At 45.3% G+C, this 20,632-nt stretch overlaps 1 protein-coding gene across 3 annotated transcripts in view; it reads right to left on the reverse strand.

Annotated features, from left to right (window-relative positions):
- Nucleotides 1-20,632, reverse strand: part of OSBPL5 (oxysterol binding protein like 5) — a 145,830-nt gene that overhangs the window by 68,584 nt on the left and 56,614 nt on the right. For all 3 annotated transcript variants that reach the window (XM_040328047.1, XM_040328045.1, XM_040328046.1), the window contains exons 2-3: nucleotides 17,495-17,651; nucleotides 10,690-10,763 (exon numbers count right to left, since the gene is read on the reverse strand). In XM_040328047.1, coding sequence (XP_040183981.1) covers nucleotides 10,690-10,763; nucleotides 17,495-17,651 — 231 coding nt within the window. The remainder of the gene's footprint in view (nucleotides 1-10,689; nucleotides 10,764-17,494; nucleotides 17,652-20,632) is intronic.

The raw sequence follows: 20,632 nt of genomic DNA on the forward strand, positions 1-20,632 counted from the left end.
AGTTGATTGGGAGCATATTACGTTACATCCTAAGTATAGGTGTAATGCATACCTCCCAACTGTCCCTGATTTCGAGGGACTGTCCCCGATTTGGAGCAATGTCCCTCTGTCCCTCATTCTCCCTCATTTGTCCCTCATTTTGGTCTGATCTATATAGATGTATATAAAATGCACTTTTTATCTATCAAAAAGTGTTTCCCAGCACTAAACTTTCATCTGATTTCTAAATTGCTGCATTTGTAAATTCCAAAAGCCAATATAAAGAAATAGTAGTGGTAAAAAAAGCACTTGTGGGTTTAACCAATCTTATTTTTTTTGTCCAATTCTCCTTTAAGAGGGCGTGGCAAGGGGTGTGTCCTATACCTGCATACTTTTGCTGATAGGTTTCCCTCATTCCCATCTCAGAAAGTTGGGAGGTATGGTAATGTGCAGGCCCGTCGCTACAAGGCAGGCAAACCAAGCAATTGCTTGGGGCCCCGAATTGGCCTGGGGCCCCAAGCAGGGCCCTTGCTGCGCTTCCTATATGCTGCAGCCGCCTGAGCGCTCAAATAGAGAGCCTGTAGCACTGCTGCCTTGAGTCGTCACTTCCCCTTCTCTGTAGCGTGGCCGAGCTCCTCTTCCTTCCTCCTATCAGTCCGGACTCCGGCCGGGTACCACGCGGTACAGGAGATTCAGTTATCTGTTCCCGGCCGGACTGACAGGAAGTGCACACTGAGTGCTACCTTCCTTTCAGTCCGGCTGGGAACAGGAAACTGAATCTCCTGCCGCGTGGTACGGACCTGGTAGGGAGGGGGGGCCAGGAGGGGGCGTAAAAAGAACATAGGTAGGGAGGGGGCCCGGGAGGGAGTAGAAAAAACATGGGGGGGTTTTGCGTGCGTGCGGGGGTGGTGGGTTGGGGGGCCTCTATGTCCATTTTGCTTGGGGCCCCCAAATTCCTTCAAACGGCCCGGCCCAGTTGAACCTAGCCTTTAATATATTGGGGGCATTTACATTGGCCACTGGCACCCCAACCACCCACCTGGTGCCACCCCTGGATAATGCTAATACACATGGGGTGATTAGGGTGTGCCCAGGCACACCTGGCTCACCCCGTGGGCACACCTATGCCTGGCCGATACCCCTGGAAGCCGGAAATCACTGAAGTAGACACCGCTACTCCGGTGATCTGCACTTGCATCCGACTCGAGTCCTTTGCCGATCGGCTACCTTGCAGCATTGTAATCACAGAAAGTCAACTGCTCGGTATGGGCACCATTCAGAGAATGCCTTGAATGCATGCAAAGTCTTCTCTGATTGGATGAGGTGGGGAGGCAGGGCGGTGTGTATTGCTCACCCTGTTATTTTACTGCAAAACCTCTAAATAGATCTGCTTGAAAACAATATGCTCAATGCAGTCCCCAATGGTGAGAAACAATTATCCAGCATGCTAGAGACAATGTGATCTCTTGCCTAGGTTACAGGTCACATGGGGGTGCTCAGCAGCTTGGGGAAAGAAAGACTCTGTTCTCAGAATAATAATGTGTTTGGATAATGCTGACATGGGCTGTATGGCTTCTCGGGTGTAAATTGAAACGGCACTTTAATGACTGCAAAGCATTGTGAGAGAACATTGTGATGTATGTTCTCGGGGATACAGGCGATGCCGCTGTTGCTTCGAATATAAAACTGCGGCACTTTGCCTGCTGGTAAATGTCACCGGGGATCTTCTGTGCTTCGTCGTGCTTGTCTCAGCAGAAAGCACATTGCAGAGTCGTGCCCCGCGCTGGTACAATGCCAGTCAATATATAGATGAGTTGTCATACAAAGTCCGCAGCAGAAACGGGAAGACTAAACCTCAACAGCTATATCATGATAGATAGATAGATAGATAGATAGATAGATAGATAGATAGATAGATAGATAGATAGATAGATAGATAGATAGATAGATAATATTGGATATTCATAGATAGATAGATATTGAATAGTATAGGATGAATAAGATAGATAGATAGATAGATAATATTGGATATTCATAGATAGATAGATATTGAATAGTATAGGATGAATAAGATAGATAGATAGATAGATAGATAGATAGATAGATAGATAGATAGATAGATAGATAATATTGGATGAATAGATATATAAATAGGTAGACACATAGGCGTGCGCACAGGGTGTGCCGGGTGTGCCTGGGCACACCGTAATCAACCCATGTACATCAGCATTATCCAGAGGCGGCACCAGATGGGTGGTTGGGGGTGCCAGTGGCCAGTGTAAATGCCCCCATTATATTAAAGCTAGGTTCAACCCTAGGAACACATTACACTCGTATTTAGGGTGTAATATATAATGGTCTCAAGCAACTGTCTCCCACCACCAGAGCCTCCTCCCTGTGGACTGCAGGTGGCATTCATGTGGGTGTAAATTTTGGGGTGCACACCCTAATGCAATAGGCTGCGCACACCTATGGGTAGACAGATGGGTAGTATATAGATACACAGGTGCATGAAAAAAAAGATAGATAGATAGACAGACATATGGATGATAAATGATTCTATAGGATGAAAAAGAGAGATAGATAAATAGATAGATAGATAGATAGATAGATAGATAGATAGATAGATAGATAGATAGATAGATAGATAGATAGATAGATAGATAGATAGATAGACAGACAAATAGATAATATTGGATGAATAGATAGATGGTTAAATAAATAAGTAGACAGATGGGTAGTATATAGATAGACAGGTGGATGATAAAATAAAGATAGATAGATAGATAGATAGATAGATAGATAGATAGATAGATAGATAGATAGATAGATAGATAGATAATATCAAAGAATAGATACATGATGGATGGATTGATAGATACATAGAAAGAACAGAATGGGACAAGATAGGCTAGGTTTGGACTTGATTGGAATAGGATGAATTAGATAGATAACATATTATTAGATAGATAGATGGATGGATGGATAGATAGATAGATAGATAGATAGATAGATAGATAGATCACTTTGCTCTCTGGACTGCAGTAGATTTTCTCATATATTATATAGCGGTGGGGCCATTCCTGGATAAGGTGATAATTGCTCTCTTGTGCTTCCTCTGGTTATTATGACATTCTCTGAGTTGTCTATAGAACATAGGATAGATGTGATGATGAGTCTGTAGAACATTGGACGTGATGATGAGTCTGTAGAACATTGGATGTGATGATGAGTCTGTAGAACATTGGATGTGATGATGAGTCTGTAGAACATTGGATGTGATGAGGAGTCTGTAGAACATTGGATGTGATGATGAGTCTGTAGAACATTGGATGTGATGATGTTTGTAGAACATTGGATGTGATGATGAGTCTGTAGAACATTGGATGTGATGATGAGTCTGTAGAAAATTGGATGTGATGATGTTTGTAGAACATTGGATGTGATGATGAGTCTGTAGAACATTGGATGTGATGATGTTTGTAGAACATTGGATGTGATGATGAGTCTGTAGAACATTGGATGTGATGATGAGTCTGTAGAACATTGGATGTGATGATGAGTCTGTAGAACATTGGATGTGATGAGGAGTCTGTAGAACATTGGATGTGATGATGTTTGTAGAACATTGGATGTGATGATGAGTCTGTAGAACATTGGATGTGATGATGAGTCTGTAGAACATTGGATGTGATGATGAGTCTGTAGAACATTGGATGTGATGATGAGTCTGTAGAACATTGGATGTGATGATGAGTCTGTAGAACATTGGATGTGATGATGAGTCTGTAGAACATTGGATGTGATGATGAGTCTGTAGAACATTGGATGTGATGAGGAGTCTGTAGAACATTGGATGTGATGATGAGTCTGTAGAACATTGGATGTGATGAGGAGTCTGTAGAACATTGGATGTGATGAGGAGTCTGTAGACATAACACGGATCACATCCACACACTATACACAATACAATACAATAAATAAATACATAGTCATGGATCCTCTCACAATACATTAGAACTCCTCCTTCCATGCTCTTTAGAAGAACATTCTCAGCCAGCACCATCAATATTTCATTGTCATTAGTGGAATCGAATCATTTCTGGTGTTTATTGACAATCTGGATAATTAGCATATTTGCCCAGCCAGCGATCCGCGCTATGAATAATGCAGGGCGCGCTGCGTGCTACTACGTAGCGGGTGTTCACTGCAGAGCTGCCGAGATGAATAATTCACACTCAGAATCTGGCACACACTGTACCAGAACAGCGACTGCTGCAACCGCCAAGTGTACGCCCCTACGAGTTCCGTCTTACGAGGGAAGCTTCAGATGATGAATTGTTTTTACTGTACAGGGCCATCACACATACTATTCCACCCGCAGATTTGTCAATTTTTTTTTTTTATGGAGAATTTGAATGTAATCAAAAAATCACTTATTATATTGTTTGAATGAAGTATTATAATAGACTAACGTATTTGTTTTCTTTCCTTTTAACAGGAAAGCAGAGTAAATACAGCGCCTGATACCCTCACCAAATATGTACCTATATCTCCCCCTCATCATACAGGGGCAGAGCAGAACTTCTTTTTTTTTTTTTTGAATTGTTCATCTATTCATTTATTTTTATTTTTTTAATATATGTATTTATATGACGTTAATGAAGACCACATTTTTTGGTACTTTGTAGTTCTTTTTTAACCCCTTCATGACAGAGCGTAAAACAAACCTCAATCCCTGAACACAGTTTTAAAATGTTGATGTGTTAGTAAATCTATACATATCATCACGACTACTTAGTGTATCCAGGTTATACCTAGTTTTTGTTTTTGTTTTTAAGGAAAAATTGGGCTTTCATTTGGTGTTAAATAGTAATGGATATTTCCTGATTTTGTTTTATTATCAAAGTACGACTGCCACAAATTATAAAAAATAAAATAAAAATGTAGCTGTGTATTTTTTGTCATTACCGTAATGTCATGGATATGCAATAGTCTGGCAGCTTACCTGTTTCCATCTGTCCATTAAGAGGCCTGACTCTGTTCTGGTTACCTTCTTATCTCCTCTCCTTCCTGTATGGCCCCGCCCAGGCCATCCCAGGAAGTCTATATTAACTGTTGCACTACAGGCCTGCCATTCTGTTCAACAGTGTTGTTTGCTTAGTTCCTGTCTGCAGTATGCCTACGTTTACCTCTGTGTACCGTTTTTGGCTCGTCCCTGACTTCTCCTGTTTGCCTGTGCCCTTGACCTTTTGCCTGTCCCTCGGTTACCCTAGTCTGCCTGTTGCCCTGACCTCGGCTTACCCATCACTACCGTTTGTCCTGCTTGCTGTTTCCCCTCTCTCTCTGCTGGACTTGGATCCAGCTGCGGCGAAGGCCATCCTTACCACTAAAGGCTCTGGTGAACACAAAGCTGGGTCTTAGGCCCCGTACACATGACCGAGTTTCTCGGCAGAATTCAGCCAGAAACTCGGTCGGAGCCGTATTCTGCCGAGAAACCCGGCCGTGTGTACACTTTCGGCCGAGGAAACCAACGAGAATCTCGTCGGGCCAAATAGAGAACATGTTCTCTATTTCCTCGTTACTCAATGAGGAAATTTGGCTCGCCGAGAACCTCGGCGGCTTCACAATAAACTCAACGAGCAAAACTATGTGTTTTGCTCGTCGAGTTTCTCGGCCGTGTGTACGGGGCCTGAGACTATGCGCCCTGGGTGATGTTGGGTTCACGTTTCCTCTCTGATAGCAGCAGTCGGCTATAGGGTTCACTACCCTGTGGTGCATCCCTGACCCCAACGGGGTGCACTTGTCACCTGGCCACAGGTGATCTGACACGTAATCTACCACCAAAGAACAACCGAAAGTAAATTCTCCTGCTCCTAACGATCACAGGAATATCACATATGTGTATGCTTGTGACGGGACCGTCCAACTTCCAGCTTGGGTGCCTCCGTCAACATATAGCTTCCTCCAGTCTGGACCCAGCAAGCAGGTATTATAACTGAACACCAAAGACTAGGCAACACTAGCTTAGATGCAAACTGGAACTCACTTTATTGTAAACTCACTCAGAATTTATATACCACACAAAATCAGATAAGAGTTTGATCACATTATTCAAATAGTAAGATAATTAACATAGCTAAGGAACAGCCAACATAAACATCACCTAAGTAAACAGTAAGCTAATCAGTATAAACATATAACATCCCACAATGTAAAGTAGTCACAATATTAATCACATCTCCAAGAGCTGATCAGACAGACAGACATAAAGAACTCAATTAACAATGGGAATTCGCAACCAGGAGAGACACCCCACCTCAGACTTTTCGGCAGTCTACAACAGTCTATGAGACAAACTCATACAATGTTACAGCAGTCTGAAAAGGTGGAATTCATTTATCTTCATAGATTTCTTGAGGGATTTTGTTGATAAATATTACTGCCCCAAGTGAAGGAGCTTCTCCAACCCAGTCTGCAGGAGGGCCACCATATTCCCGCTGACCATTAACCTGTACCAGATTAATATTACGCCTTTCCATCCACTCCAGAAGGAAAGCTTCATTGTCCTTATTCAGAGAATTTATCGAAACCTCACTCTCAGCGTTCATCACGTGGTTGTCCATCATTAGAGAATGATTTGCTCTCTCAAAAGCCAGGGCTTATAGTCAGTAGGCAAGTGGCCACCCTGCACCCCCCTCCAAAAGCCTTTGTCCCATTTGGGTCTGTCACATCACTTCCCCATCCAAAGTAGACTAACCAGGTCTCAAACCTCCACCTGGACTGGACATGCGTTAGTTAAACAAAGTGAACCCACATAGTCGGTCCACATGATCTCCATTCTTGGCCGGAGGGAACAGTTATCATTGGTAGGTATGGGACAGAAGTTGTGGAATCTCTGTCCGGCGGCCAGCGCTTCAGCTGGGTGGCCTTTACTGTTCTGGGGCCCGGACTGCTGCTGGGGAGAGGGGCCAACTGCCCGGCTCCCTGAAACCGTGGATTCACTATAGGTGCTAGGCAGAGACCAGCAGGGCTCTGCCCTGTTGTCAGCGCTTCAGCTGGGGATGTAACATCATACGCTCAGGCTAACTGTCAGGGAGGGAGGCCGGCTTCTTCCGCTCCCAGACTGTGGGTCTGCTGCTGGGGAAGGAGGACAACAACCTCCTCATCCTGGCTGTGGATCTGCCACTGGGAAGTGAGGTTGGGTATCCTCCTCTTCTGAGTCCTTGCACTGCCATTGGGGAGATGAGCCGGCTGCTCCATTTCCCTTAATCTCATCTAGCTGCTGGGATAACATTTCTCTGGTACTGTCTCACAGGTTCATGGATCTTTGCTGGGGAGGGAAGACAGTGTCTTCTGCTCTGGCTGACTGTTGGGGAGGGAGGACAGCTTCCTCCATTCCTGGACTGTGGATCTGCCACTGGGGAGGGAGGACAACCACCTCCTCTCCCTAGTCCTTGGCCTGCTGCTGGGGAGGGGGAACAGCTTCCTCCCCTCCCTGCATCTCTGACTTCCACTCGGGAAGAAGAACTGCCACCATCTCACCCTGGGCTACATGCCACCAGAAGGGCTCTGTAGATCTAGTCCAGCCGCATCTCTGCACGGACCAGCCTGCTTAACTCAGCTGTCCACTCCTTGTGCAGTTTTTCCCCCAATAACAGCACTCTTACTTCGTACTGTAGCCAGTACCTTTCCTAGAAAGAGAGGACATTTTTTCCTGCCAGCGCTGCTCTCGGTCAAGTTATTCCTTCCACCAGACAGAGTCATACCATCTCAGTAGGATCTGCATTGGCACTGGTCCTCTGTGCTGTAGGTGCATCTCTTGGAGTCTCCTGAAGATTTTCTCTTCCATGACAGATAGTATCTGTACCTCACCGCTTCTGCTAACCAGACCTCAGATCCCAAAGGTGGTTTGGATGTCCCAGACTATCCCATCACTTGCCACCAAATGTGATGGGACTGTCCAGCATCCAGCTTGGGTGCTTCCGTCAAGATATAGCTTCCTCCAGTCTGGAACCAGATATTATCGCTGAGCACCGGCCTAGACTACATGATACTAGCTTAGATGCAAACTGGAACCCACCTTATTGTAAACTCACACAGACTATATATACCACACAAAATGAGATACGAGTTTGATCACGTTATGCAAACAGTGAGGCCCCGTACACACGTCCGAGAAACTCGACGAGCAAAACACATCGTTTTGCTCGTCGAGTTCCTTGTGAAGCCGCCGATCATCTCGGCGAGCCAAGTTTCCTCATTGACTAACGAGGAAATAGAGAACATGTTCTCTATTTGGCCCGACGAGATCCTCTTCGGTTTCCTCGGCCAAAAGTGTACACACGACCGGGTTTCTCGGCAGAATACTGCTCCGATCGAGTTTCTGGCTGAATTCTGCCGAGAAACTCGGTAGTGTGTACGGGGCCTTAAGATAATTAACATAGCTAAGGAACAGCCAACATAAATATCCTCTAATTAAACAGTAAGCTAATCAACATAAACATATAACATCCCACAATGTAAAGTGGTCACAATATTAATCACATCTCAAAGAGATGATCAGACCGACAGAAACAATAGGTGACTCGATTAACAATGGGAATTCACATCTAGTAGGCACACAATGGGAGAGACACACATAACAAACAGCGATCCAACCTGTCCTTATTCAGAGAATTTATCCAAACCTCACTCTCAGCGTTCATCACGTGGTTGTCCATCATTAGAGAATGATCTGCTTCTCTCAAAAGCCAGGGCCCATGGTCAGTAGGCAAGTGGCCACACTGCAGCCCCCTCCAAAAGCCTTTGTCCCATTTGGGTCTGTCACATTATTTCCCCATCCAAAGTAGACAAACCAGGTCTCAGACCTCCAACTGGGCTGGACATGCGTTAGTTGGGCAGAGTGAACCCACATAGTCGGTCCACATGATCTCCATTCTTGGCCGCAGGGAATAGTTGTCATCGGTAGGTATGGGACAGAAGTTGTGGAATCTCTGTCCGGCGGCCAGCGATTCAGCTGGGTGGCCTTTACCGTCCCGGGGTCCGGTCGGCTGCTGGGCCATTGTTTGCTAATTAGCACTGCGCTATTTTAACTGGTAATTGCGCGGGTATGCAACATTGTGCCCAAACAAAATTTTTTTTTTTTTTTTTTATTACACAAATAGAACTTTCTTCTTTTTTTGCAAAAAGACTGAACATGAAAAAAAAAACACACACATTGCTATATATCGTCTATAAAACATATCCAATAAAAAAAAAATCAATTTTTTTCTGAAAATTGTTTGCCAACATGTATCCTGCTACATATCTTTGGTAAAAAAAAATCCCTAGAAGTGTATATTGATTGGTTTGTGTGAAAGTTATAACGTCTACAAACTATAGTATATATTGGAACTGGGCGCTGGTCAGGCCGCGTTGGATGGGCACTGGCAAAGCTGCATTGCTGGGCACTGGTGAGGCTGAATTGCTGGGCACTTGTGAGGCTGCATAGATGGGCACCAACAAGGCTGTATTGCTGGGCACTGGTGAGGCTGCATTGGATGGGCACTGGTGAGGCTGAGTAGATGGGCACTGGTGAGGCTGCATTGGATGGGCACTGGTGAGGCTGCATAGATGGGCACTGGTGAGGCTGCATTGTTGGACACTGGTGAAACTGCATTGATGGGCACTGGTGAGACTGCATTGCTGGGCACTGGTGAGACTGCATTGCTGGGCACTGGCAAGGCTTCACTGAATGGGCACTGGTAAGGGTGCCTTGCTGGGCACTGGTGAGGCTTCACTGAATGGGCACTGGTGATGCTTTATTGCTGGGCACTGGGGAGGCTGCATTGTTGGGTACTGGTGAGGCTGCATAGATAGGCACTGATGAGGCTGCATTGCTGGGCACTGGTGAGGCTGCATTGATGGGCACTGGTGAGGCTGCATTGCTGGGCACTGGTGAGGCTGCATTGATGTGCACTGGTGAGGCTGCATTGATGTGCACTGGTGAGGCTGCATTGATAGGCACTTGTGAGGCTGCATTGGATGGGTGCTGGTGAGGCTGCATTGGTTGGGCATTGGTCAAACTGCGTTGATGGCAACTGGTCAGGCTACAATGATGGGCACTGGTGAGGCTGCATAGATGGGCACAGCTGAGCCCTGCATTCTTTATGTAGCGCGCTCCTTAGCCCTGCATTCTTTATGTAACGCACTCCTGAACCCTGCACTCTGTAAGTAGCGCACCCCTAAACTCTGCACTCAGTTTTTTCTCTATCTTATCTTTACAACATTTGGTTGTCATATCTCCCCATATAATGTATATATCATACAATCATTCCATAAACACGTACCACATACACGGCATATATCATTTGAGGAACAATATATAAAAAAAAGTTTACCATTTGCCCAAAAAAAAAAAAAATGTCCCCAGATTTCATTTAAAAAATCAGGTCACCTCATATTAAACAGCATGGACACTTACTTTTAATGTTTCATATCACTACACCTGCAAAGGGGGCCGGCCTGACGTGACCTAGCACTTTAGGCTGATCTTACAGGACTTTCCTTTTACAACCAACAGCTTAATTGAAGTGGTGGGAGGAGGAGGGGTGAAATAAAGGTGGGCATATAAGAGGAGGGGGGGGCAATAAAGAGAACCCGTTGCTTTGCATTGCTCGGCATTGATTTCGTAATTGACAATAAAAAATTCACATCAACATCGCATACCTTATTAGTGGCGTTTGGTGTCAGCGCACCTTCGTCCTTCACGATCGGTAACGTAGTGTGCTCGGCGTCTCTCCCTGGAAGAAGAAGAGAAGAGAGAAGATACAATGACACTGATCTATGGAAAACATTTTAAACTAGGGCTTATTTTCGGGGGAAGGGCTTATATTGCAGCCCTCCTGGAAAATAACACTAGGTCTTATTTTGGGGGTAGGTCTTATTTTCAGGGAAACATAAAATAAAGACTGAAGAGGTAATCAAATACCACCAAAATAAAGCTCTATCTGTGGGGGAAAAAGTCCAAAATTGTATTTGGTTACAGTGTCGTGCTCGCCCCCTCCCTTGGCCTACATGAGAGTCAGGACGCTCTCTACGTTGCAGATAGAGAAAGGAGCTGTGTGTTAGTGGGAGTCCTGACTCTCCTGTAGTCCAAGGGAGGGGGGGCGAGCACGACACTCCACACCAGGGAGAAAGCCTCGCATTGCTGTGGTGAGTTACAGACAGAAGAACAGGAAGTGAGGATTTCTCAGAAGAAATAAGGACATTTAAAAGCAAAATGGAAGGATGAGGTAAGTGAAGGAGGACTGCACTAAGGTGAAGGAAGCTATTTAGGGGAAAAAATTAGCTTTACAACCCCTTTAAGGTCCATTCACGTTGCAATATGTGCATTGAGCATTTGCAAACACACATGCACTTGCATGCAGTGTTGCATTGTATAATGCCTGAAATATTTTAACCACTTAAGGACCCATTCACGCCGATATACGTTGGCAGAATGGCACGGTTGTGCATATCCATGTACGTGGCTCTTTAAGCCCAGCCGTGGGGTCGCGCGCGCCGCGGGCACGTGCACGCGACCCGGCCTGAAGCTCCGTGACCGTGGCCGTGGGACTCGCGGACCCGATCGCCACTGGAGTCCCGCGATCGGTCCCCGGAGCTGAAGAACGGGGAGAGCCGTGTGTAAACACAGCTTCCCCGTTCTTCACTGTGGCGCTGTCATCGATCGTGTGTTCCCTGATATAGGGAAACACAATCGATGACGTCACACCTACAGCCACACCCACCTACAGTTAGAAACACATATTAGGTCATACATAACCCCTTCAGCGCCCCCTTGTGGTTAACTCCCAAACTGCAACTGTCATTTTCACAGTAAACAATGCATTTTAAATGCATTTTTTACTGTGAAAATGACAATGGTCCCAAAAATGTGTCAAAATTGTCCGAAGTGTCCGCCATAATGTCGCAGTCACGAAAAAAATCGCTGATCGCCGCCATTAGTAGTAAAAAAAAATAAAAAAATAAAAATGCAATAAAACTACCCCCTTTTTTGTAAACTCTATAAATTTTGCGCAAACCAATCGATAAACGCTTATTGCGTTTTTTTTTTCCAAAAATAGGTAGAAGAATACGTATCGGCCTAAACTGAGGAAAAAAAATAATGTTTTATATACTGTATTTTTGTGGATATTTATTATAGCAAAAAGTAAAAAATATAGAATTTTTTTCAAAATTTTCGCTCTATTTTTGTTTATAGCGCAAAAAATAAAAACCGCAGAGGTGATCAAATACCACCAAAAGAAAGCTCTATTTGTGGGGAAAAAAAGGACGCCAATTTTGTTTGGGAGCCACGTCGCACGACCGCGCAATTGTCAGTTAAAGCGACGCAGTCCCGAATCGCAAAAACTGTCCGGGTCCTTTAGCTGCATAAAGGTCCGGGTCTTAAGTGGTTAAATAATATATTTTTGTAATGGAAACTTTAACTGACCTTTTTGACGATCATGCGTGTTGCGCGAGGGGGGGAGGTTGTGAGGGAGGAGAGAGGACCATAAGAAAAGGGGTGAAGGTCCACTTTGAAGGACAAACCCGCTTGCAGTCATAATAGTAACAGACGGCAGCAGCCCGGCGGTGATGACCGGTTCCCTTTAATTAGATGATTCAGCGCTGACTTCGTTAACTCTTCTACAGTTTCTAATAATAGAACCGTCTGATGTCTTAATATAACCTTTTCAAGACTTTTTTTTTTTTTTTCTTCATTTCAGAAGCGGAGAAAGAAACAAATGTGCATATTAGACGATCTGTACAAAAAAATAAGGGTTGGCTGCCATAATTGACCTTCTCCTGGAAATATGAGAGTTGTCTGGCGGTCCCGGGGGGAGGGGTCAGTACTTTCCGAGATACTCAGCCGGAACGAGAACACGGAGTAGACAAGTTAAAGGGTAAATCAACCCCAACAGTGACCTTCTCTGACGGGATTCGCTGGTAAATCTGCCATTCAAACTGTTATGTTAGATCTGTTTGAAAAGTTCAACAAAATACCGGTTGATCTTTCCCGAAATCCGCTGAGTTCCCAACTCACCCGTTCACATGGGTGGTCAGGGGGGCAGCGATAAAAACAGGTGGTAGATTTGTGTTTTTACTACCCCAAGCAGTGCTACATTCGGCACCCGGCAGCATATTCTGTGCTGTACCCAACAAACTGCGCCCTTTTCCCTCACTAAATCATTCTGCCCGGGGGCAGCTTCCCCTCCTGCCCCCCACCCCTAGCAGGGCTGGACTGGGACAACAATTTGACCCTGGAATTCATCCAGACTGGCCCACTTTGACAGGTCTCTTCCACGGTGGCCGGACAACTCCCGCACCCCCCCCCCCCCCCCCCCGGCTACCCAAGCCCCCTCTCCCCCTTCACTAGCCACTAGCGGTTCTACTTGATTAGAGTAGAACGGCTGGTACTGGTACTCTTATAGGCAGTACCAGTGGGGAAGCTAGACATTATTTCACCCGGGGCAAATAATCAGTTTGGTGCCCCCCCCCCCCCTTATGGGACAAGATTAGGAAGAAGTGAGAAACTCCCAGGCCATAGCTGTTGAGTCAGCTGTCTGTCCCCACCCCCATGCTCCTCTGTCATCCCCCCTGCTCCTCTGGTCCTCCCCCTGCTTCTTTGTTCCCCCCAGGTGAGCGCTGTGGGCAGGGAGAGGAGGTGAGCGCTGCGGGAAGGGAGAGACAGAGGAGCGGAGGGGGCGGCGGTCCGCTGTCACTGAAGCCGGCCCACTGAGCCATCGACCCACCGGGAAACTCCCTGTAGTCCCAATGGCCAGTCCATCCCTGACCCCTAGTACCGGCCCTGTCCCAGACTGCCCACCTACATAATATGGTGTCACTTGGAGCAGCGCACCTGCTTTGCATCACAGCATGGCAATTGTAACGCTACATGCAGGGTGTGACAGACGGCGCCACCTGTCAAACTCTACCATGTAAGTTAAATGGGCCAGCAACTGCGAGACAAACTTTTTCAACCCATCCCTCCAGTTTTCATATAACCCTATAGATCAGGGATAGGCAATTAGGGGACCTCCAGCTGTTGCAGAACTACAAGTCCCATAAGGCATAGCAGGACTCTGACAGCCACAAGCCTGACACCTAGAGGTAGAGACATGACGGGACTTGTAGTTTTGCAACAGCTGCAGGTCCGCTAATTGCATATCCCTGCTATAGATCCACCCCCCTAGTTTTCATATAACACTATAGACCCCCCCCCCCCCCCCAATTTTCATATAACACTATACAGTGAGGGGAAAACTATTTGACCCCCTGCTGATTTTGTACGTTTGCCCAATGACAAAGAAATTATCAGTCCCATTCCCCCAGTTATTATATAATGCTACAGACCCACCCCCCCCCGCATTATCACATAATGCTACAGACCTATTCCCCTCCCCCCAGTTATCATATAATGCTACAGACCCACCCCCCCCAGTTGTCATATAATGCTACAGACCCATCCTCCCAGTTATCATATAATGCTACAGACCCACCCCCCCCCCGTATTATCATATAATGCTACAGACCCATCCCCCCCCCCCCAGTTATCATATAATGCTACAGACCCACCCCCCAGTTATCATATAATGCTACAGACCGATCCTCCCAGTTATCATATAATGCTACAGACCCACCCCCCCGTATTATCATATAATGCTACAGACCTATTCCCCTCCCCCAGTTATCATATAGTGCTACAGACCCACCCCCCATATTATCATATAATGCTACAGACCGATCCTCCCAGTTATCATATAATGCTACAGACCCACCCCCCCCCGTATTATCATATAATGCTACAGACCCATCCCCCCCCCCAGTTATCATATAATGCTACAGACCCACCCCCCAGTTATCATATAATGCTACAGACCGATCCTCCCAGTTATCATATAATGCTACAGACCCACCCCCCCCCCGCATTATCACATAATGCTACAGACCTATTCCCCTCACCCCAGTTATCATATAATGCTACAGACCCACCCCCCCCAGTTGTCATATAATGCTACAGACCCATCCTCCCAGTTATCATATAATGCTACAGACCCACCCCCCCCCGTATTATGATATAATGCTACAGACCCATCTCCCCCCCCCCCCCCCAGTTATCATATAATGCTACAGACCCACCCCCCAGTTATCATATAATGCTACAGACCGATCCTCCCAGTTATCATATAATGCTACAGACCCACCCCCCCCCCCCGTATTATCATATAATGCTACAGACCTATTCCCCTCACCCAGTTATCATATAATGCTACAGACCCACCCCCCATATTATCATATAATGCTACAGATCTATCCCCCCAGTTATCATATAATGCTACAGACCCATCCCCCCAGTTATCATATAATGCTACAGACCGATCCTCCCAGTTATCATATAATGCTACAGACCCCCCCCCCAGTTATCATATAATGCTACAGACCCACCCCCCAGTTATCATATAATGCTACAGACCGATCCTCCCAGTTATCATATAATGCTACAGACCCACCCCCCCGTATTATCATATAATGCTACAGACCTATTCCCCTCCCCCAGTTATCATATAATGCTACAGACCCACCCCCCATATTATCATATAATGCTACAGATCTATCCCCCCTGTTATCATATAATGCTACAGACCCATCCCCCCAGTTATCATATAATGCTACAGACCCATCCCCCCAGTTATCATATAATGCTACAGACCTATCCCCCCAGTTATCATATAATGCTACAGACCCATCCTCCCAGTCATCATATAATGCTACAGACCCATCACCCGAGTTAGCATATAATGCTACAGACCCATCCTCCCAGTCATCATATAATGCTACAGACCCATCCTCCCAGTTATCATATAATGCTACAGACCCATCCTCCCAGTTATCATATAATGCTACAGACCCATCCTCCCAGTTATCATATAATGCTACAGACCCATCCTCCCAGTTATCATATAATGCTACAGACCCCTCCCCCCCAGTTATCATATAATGCTACAGACCCATCCTCCCAGTTATCATATAATGCTACAGACCCATCCTCCCAGTCATCATATAATGCTACAGACCCATCCTCCCAGTTATCATATAATGCTACAGACCCATCCTCCCAGTTATCATATAATGCTACAGACCCATCCCCCCAGTTATCATATAATGCTACAGACCCATCCCCCCAGTTATCATATAATGCTACAGACCCATCCCCCCAGTTATCATATAATGCTACAGACCCATCCTCCCAGTCATCATATAATGCTACAGACCCATCCTCCCAGTTATCATATAATGCTACAGACCCATCCTCCCAGTTATCATATAATGCTACAGACCCATCCTCCCAGTTATCATATAATGCTACAGACCCATCCTCCCAGTTATCATATAATGCTACAGACCCATCCCCCCAGTTATCATATAATGCTACAGACCCATCACCCGAGTTAGCATATAATGCTACAGACCCATTCCCCCATTTATCATATAATGCTACAGACCCATCCTCCCAGTCATCATACAATGCTACAGACCTATCCCCCCAGTTATCATATAATGCTACAGACCCATCCCCCCAGTTATCATATAATGCTACAGACCCATCCCCCCAGTCATCATATAATGCTACAGACCCATCCTCCCAGTCATCACATAATGCTACAGACCCATCCTCCCAGTTATCATATAATGCTACAGACCCCTCCCCCCCAGTTATCATATAATGCTACAGACCCATCCTCCCAGTTATCATATAATGCTACAGACCCATCCCCCCAGTTATCATATAATGCTACAGACCCCTCCCCCCCCCAGTTATCATATAATGCTACAGACCCATCCTCCCAGTTATCATATAATGCTACAGACCCATCCTCCCAGTTATCATATAATGCTACAGACCCATCCCCCCAGTTATCATATAATGCTACAGACCCATCCTCCCAGTTATCATATGCTACAGACCCATCCCCCCAGTTATCACATAATGCTACAGACCCATCCTCCCAGTTATCATATAATGCTACAGACCCATCCCCCCAGTTATCATATAATGCTACAGACCCATCCCCCCAGTTATCATATAATGCTACAGACCCATACCTCCAGTTATCATATAATGCTACAGACCCATCCCCCCAGTTATCATATAATGCTACAGACCCATCCCCCCAGTTATCATATAATGCTACAGACCCATACCTCCAGTTATCATATAATGCTACAGACCCATACCTCCAGTTATCATATAATGCTACAGACCAATTCAATAAATATTTACTCTCCTTTGTATTGGTTTTGTTCAAGATTGTTGAAAATCTCAATAAAATGTACCCTTTAAAAAAAAAATCCTCTCCTAGCACAATTTTTCCCCTCCTTCACCATATCACCTCTTCTACCACAACCTTCCCCAACTCCCAAATCCCCCCTCTTAGCACAAATCCTCTTTCCCCATCATTTGCAGGACTGGATTGGAGGTCTTAACCCTCACCTGTACTCAGAGAATGGATATCATGGTCGGGTCCAAAAGAGAGGTTCCGTGTCAGCTTGTTGCTCTCATTCTTCTGAGCGGCGATGGTGGTCGGGCACAAGGAGAATCTGCGTCGGAGGAAGGTTTCCTCCTTCATAGTGTGCGCTGGCGAGGTTTTCTGTGAATGGAAGAGATCATATAGAAATTAGTTATATAGAATGAGGGATGGAGATGTCAATGTTAATGGCAATTGTTACATTGAAACCTTTGGCTCAACAGTAAAGACACAATGGGCAAAAAATACGGATCAATTTTCTCACAATTTTCTGGCAACAGCTTCCCCTCTACCTCCAACCACGACAGGTTCTCCGGCCGGCAGAACAGTCACTTCTGGTTGGACTGCAAGCCCCAATCCCAACCCACCACTGCTCTCTTGCTTCTGGATAGGCCCTCAGACAGCCTAGCAGCCAGATGGATAGGCCCAATCTCCGGCCTAGTAGCCAGGGCAATACAACACACGTCCACCCAGACAGCCGTCCAGGTGGTACAGAACACCGACCACCTGGATATATAAGCTCTCCCAGCAGGCCAAAGGATTCAAGAGAACCCCTGCCCATTGGCTGAGACACCCCACATACCCATAACCTGACCTTGGGTTGCCCTTCTCGTATCTAGTACCACCAAGTACTCGGCCACCTAGTGGTAGAAGAGAAAAGTGCAATGTAACGGTATGTCCCTTGGGACCCAGAGGCTCTTGAAGGATGGGGGGTACTCCTGTGCCAGCTTCACCAATGACTCTTGGGTCTAGGGTCATCTTATGTCCAATAGGGGCATAGGATGACTGAGAAATTATATCTCGGATTACATGAGATGGGACAGTAATGATAATTCATGTATTGCAGGATATCTTGAAATATTACAGGTGGTTAATTCTGAACCCAACAGGTCAATCGGAGAGTGACTCATTCATGTGGGGACACATACTGTTGAGGTGTTAATTGAGTTTGGCTCCTAAGATATTTCATTGTGTGAAAGTCTATTGATGATAGATGTGTTGGGGGTTGGCAGTCTGAAAGGTCAGATGGCTCACTTTTCAGCTGTAGTGGATTAGCATGTCAATTACGTCTACAAAGGAATGTGTATTGTGTATCAGGTGAGAATAGCTTATCACGGAGTCAGAACGTCTGGGTAAATGACTAGTAATTAGTTCATGTAGATTATCTGAATGTCATTATCTAAAGGAATGTGTATTGATCACCCATTGTGTCATGTTGTGGGTGGAGTTAAGCCATTGTTTCTTGGGGCTTCTAACTGTATATAACAAGCCTGAGTTTACCATTAAAGTATCCATTCTGTTTGGAACCAGAGAACAGAGCTGTGTCTCGTTATTCTGGGGGAAATCCAATGGGTCCTGTCTGCTGGGTTGTGGAGTGTCGGAAGCTGTCTTGGGTTGGTGGAATGGAATATCGTAACAGCATTAACCCCTGACCGTTACATGCAACAAGGCCAAACTTAGGGAGAAATCAATAGATCTCTATCAATCAACCAGGATAACTACTCCTGGCAAGTCAATTTGTGAGGAGCAACCCTGCCTAAACTCCAGGGTGCTACATATGTCGGCAAGTGGTTAATTGAACAAGCCAAAGTTAGAAGCCGATTGGCTACCATGCACAGCTGAACCAGATTCTGCGTGCTCCAGTTTTAGTAACTCTCCCCCAATGTGGAAGCAGGCGACATTTAAAAAATTCTACAGGTTGCACGTTTTTCGTTATAGAGGAGATCTAGGGCTAGAATTATTGCTCTCGCTCTAACAAATGTTGCTTCCGCCCTGCTATGGTATGGAGACGGTTAAGAGCCATCTTCCTCTCACTCGTATCCATACCACTGGCGTGACAGAACCCGATCGCCTCCACCGCTACCAACAGCTCCGGTAAGCAGCGGGAGGGGGGGCCCCTCTCCCACCGCTGATCTTGCGCCGAATCCGCCACAGAGACCACCATTATCGTTAACCGATCTGCCGGCTAAAGAGATGGATACTTTGATTATGGTATCTAGCTGCTGCCATAACAGAGATATCCCTCTTCAAATTGCCGACGTACAGGGCCGCCATCAGGAATTGTGGGGCCCCTTACACAGCTTCAGGTGCTGCCGTGAATTGAGAAGCAGGGGTAGCCATTTAATTAAAAATATATATATATATATATATATATATATATATATATATATATAATATATATTTTTTTTTTTAAAAAGGGGGGTTGCCATCTGAGGCCCTGGGCCCTTTAATAAAAAATTTTAAAAGAAACCTCTGGGACCTTTAATAAAAAATAAATAAAAAAAAATATATAAAAAAAAATTATTAAACATTTATAAAAATAATTAAAAAAAGGGGGGGGGGGGTTGCCATCCAGGGCCCTGGGGACCTCTGGGCCCTTTAATAAAAAATTAAAAAAAATATATATATAAACAAAAATAAAAAAATAAACATTTATAAAAAAATATAAAAAAAAGGGGGTTTGCCACATGGGGCCCTGGGGACCTCTGAGCCCTTTTATACATATGTATATATGTATAAAAAAAAAAAAGAAATAAAAAGAAAAAAAAAAGAAATAAAATTATATATATATATATATATATATTTTTTTTTTTAATAAAAAAAAGGGGGGGTTGCCATCCGGGGCCCTGGGGACCTCTGGGCCCTTTAATAATAATAATAATAATAAAAAATTTATGAAAAAAAGGGGGGTTGTCATCTGGGGCCCTGGGGATCTCCGGGCCCCTGGGGACCTCCGGACCTCTAAAAAAAATAAAAAGAAAATTGGCCCTTTAATAAAAAATAAAATAAAAATATATTTAAAAAAATATTTTTTTTTATAAAAAAAAAAAAAGGGGGGGGTTGCCATCTGGGGCCCTGGGGACCTCCGGGCCCCTTACAGGTGTACTGCCTGTACCCCCCTGATGGTGGCCCTGCCGAAGTATATAGTCGTGCGGCGGTCGGTAACTGGTTAATAGTGGAGAACACGAGGGATGCAAAGCAAACATGTTACAAGCAAAATAAATATTATGAAAGTGACCTTGCGCTGTAACAGTCGCTCTTCTGTAAACTCCGCCGATCGCGGCGAAGCCTTGGAAGTGGCGTTGAGCGGGGCCTGGTGCGGT

The sequence above is a fragment of the Rana temporaria genome, chromosome 11, assembly GCF_905171775.1.
Source record: "Rana temporaria chromosome 11, aRanTem1.1, whole genome shotgun sequence".
NCBI lineage: Eukaryota > Metazoa > Chordata > Amphibia > Anura > Ranidae > Rana > Rana temporaria.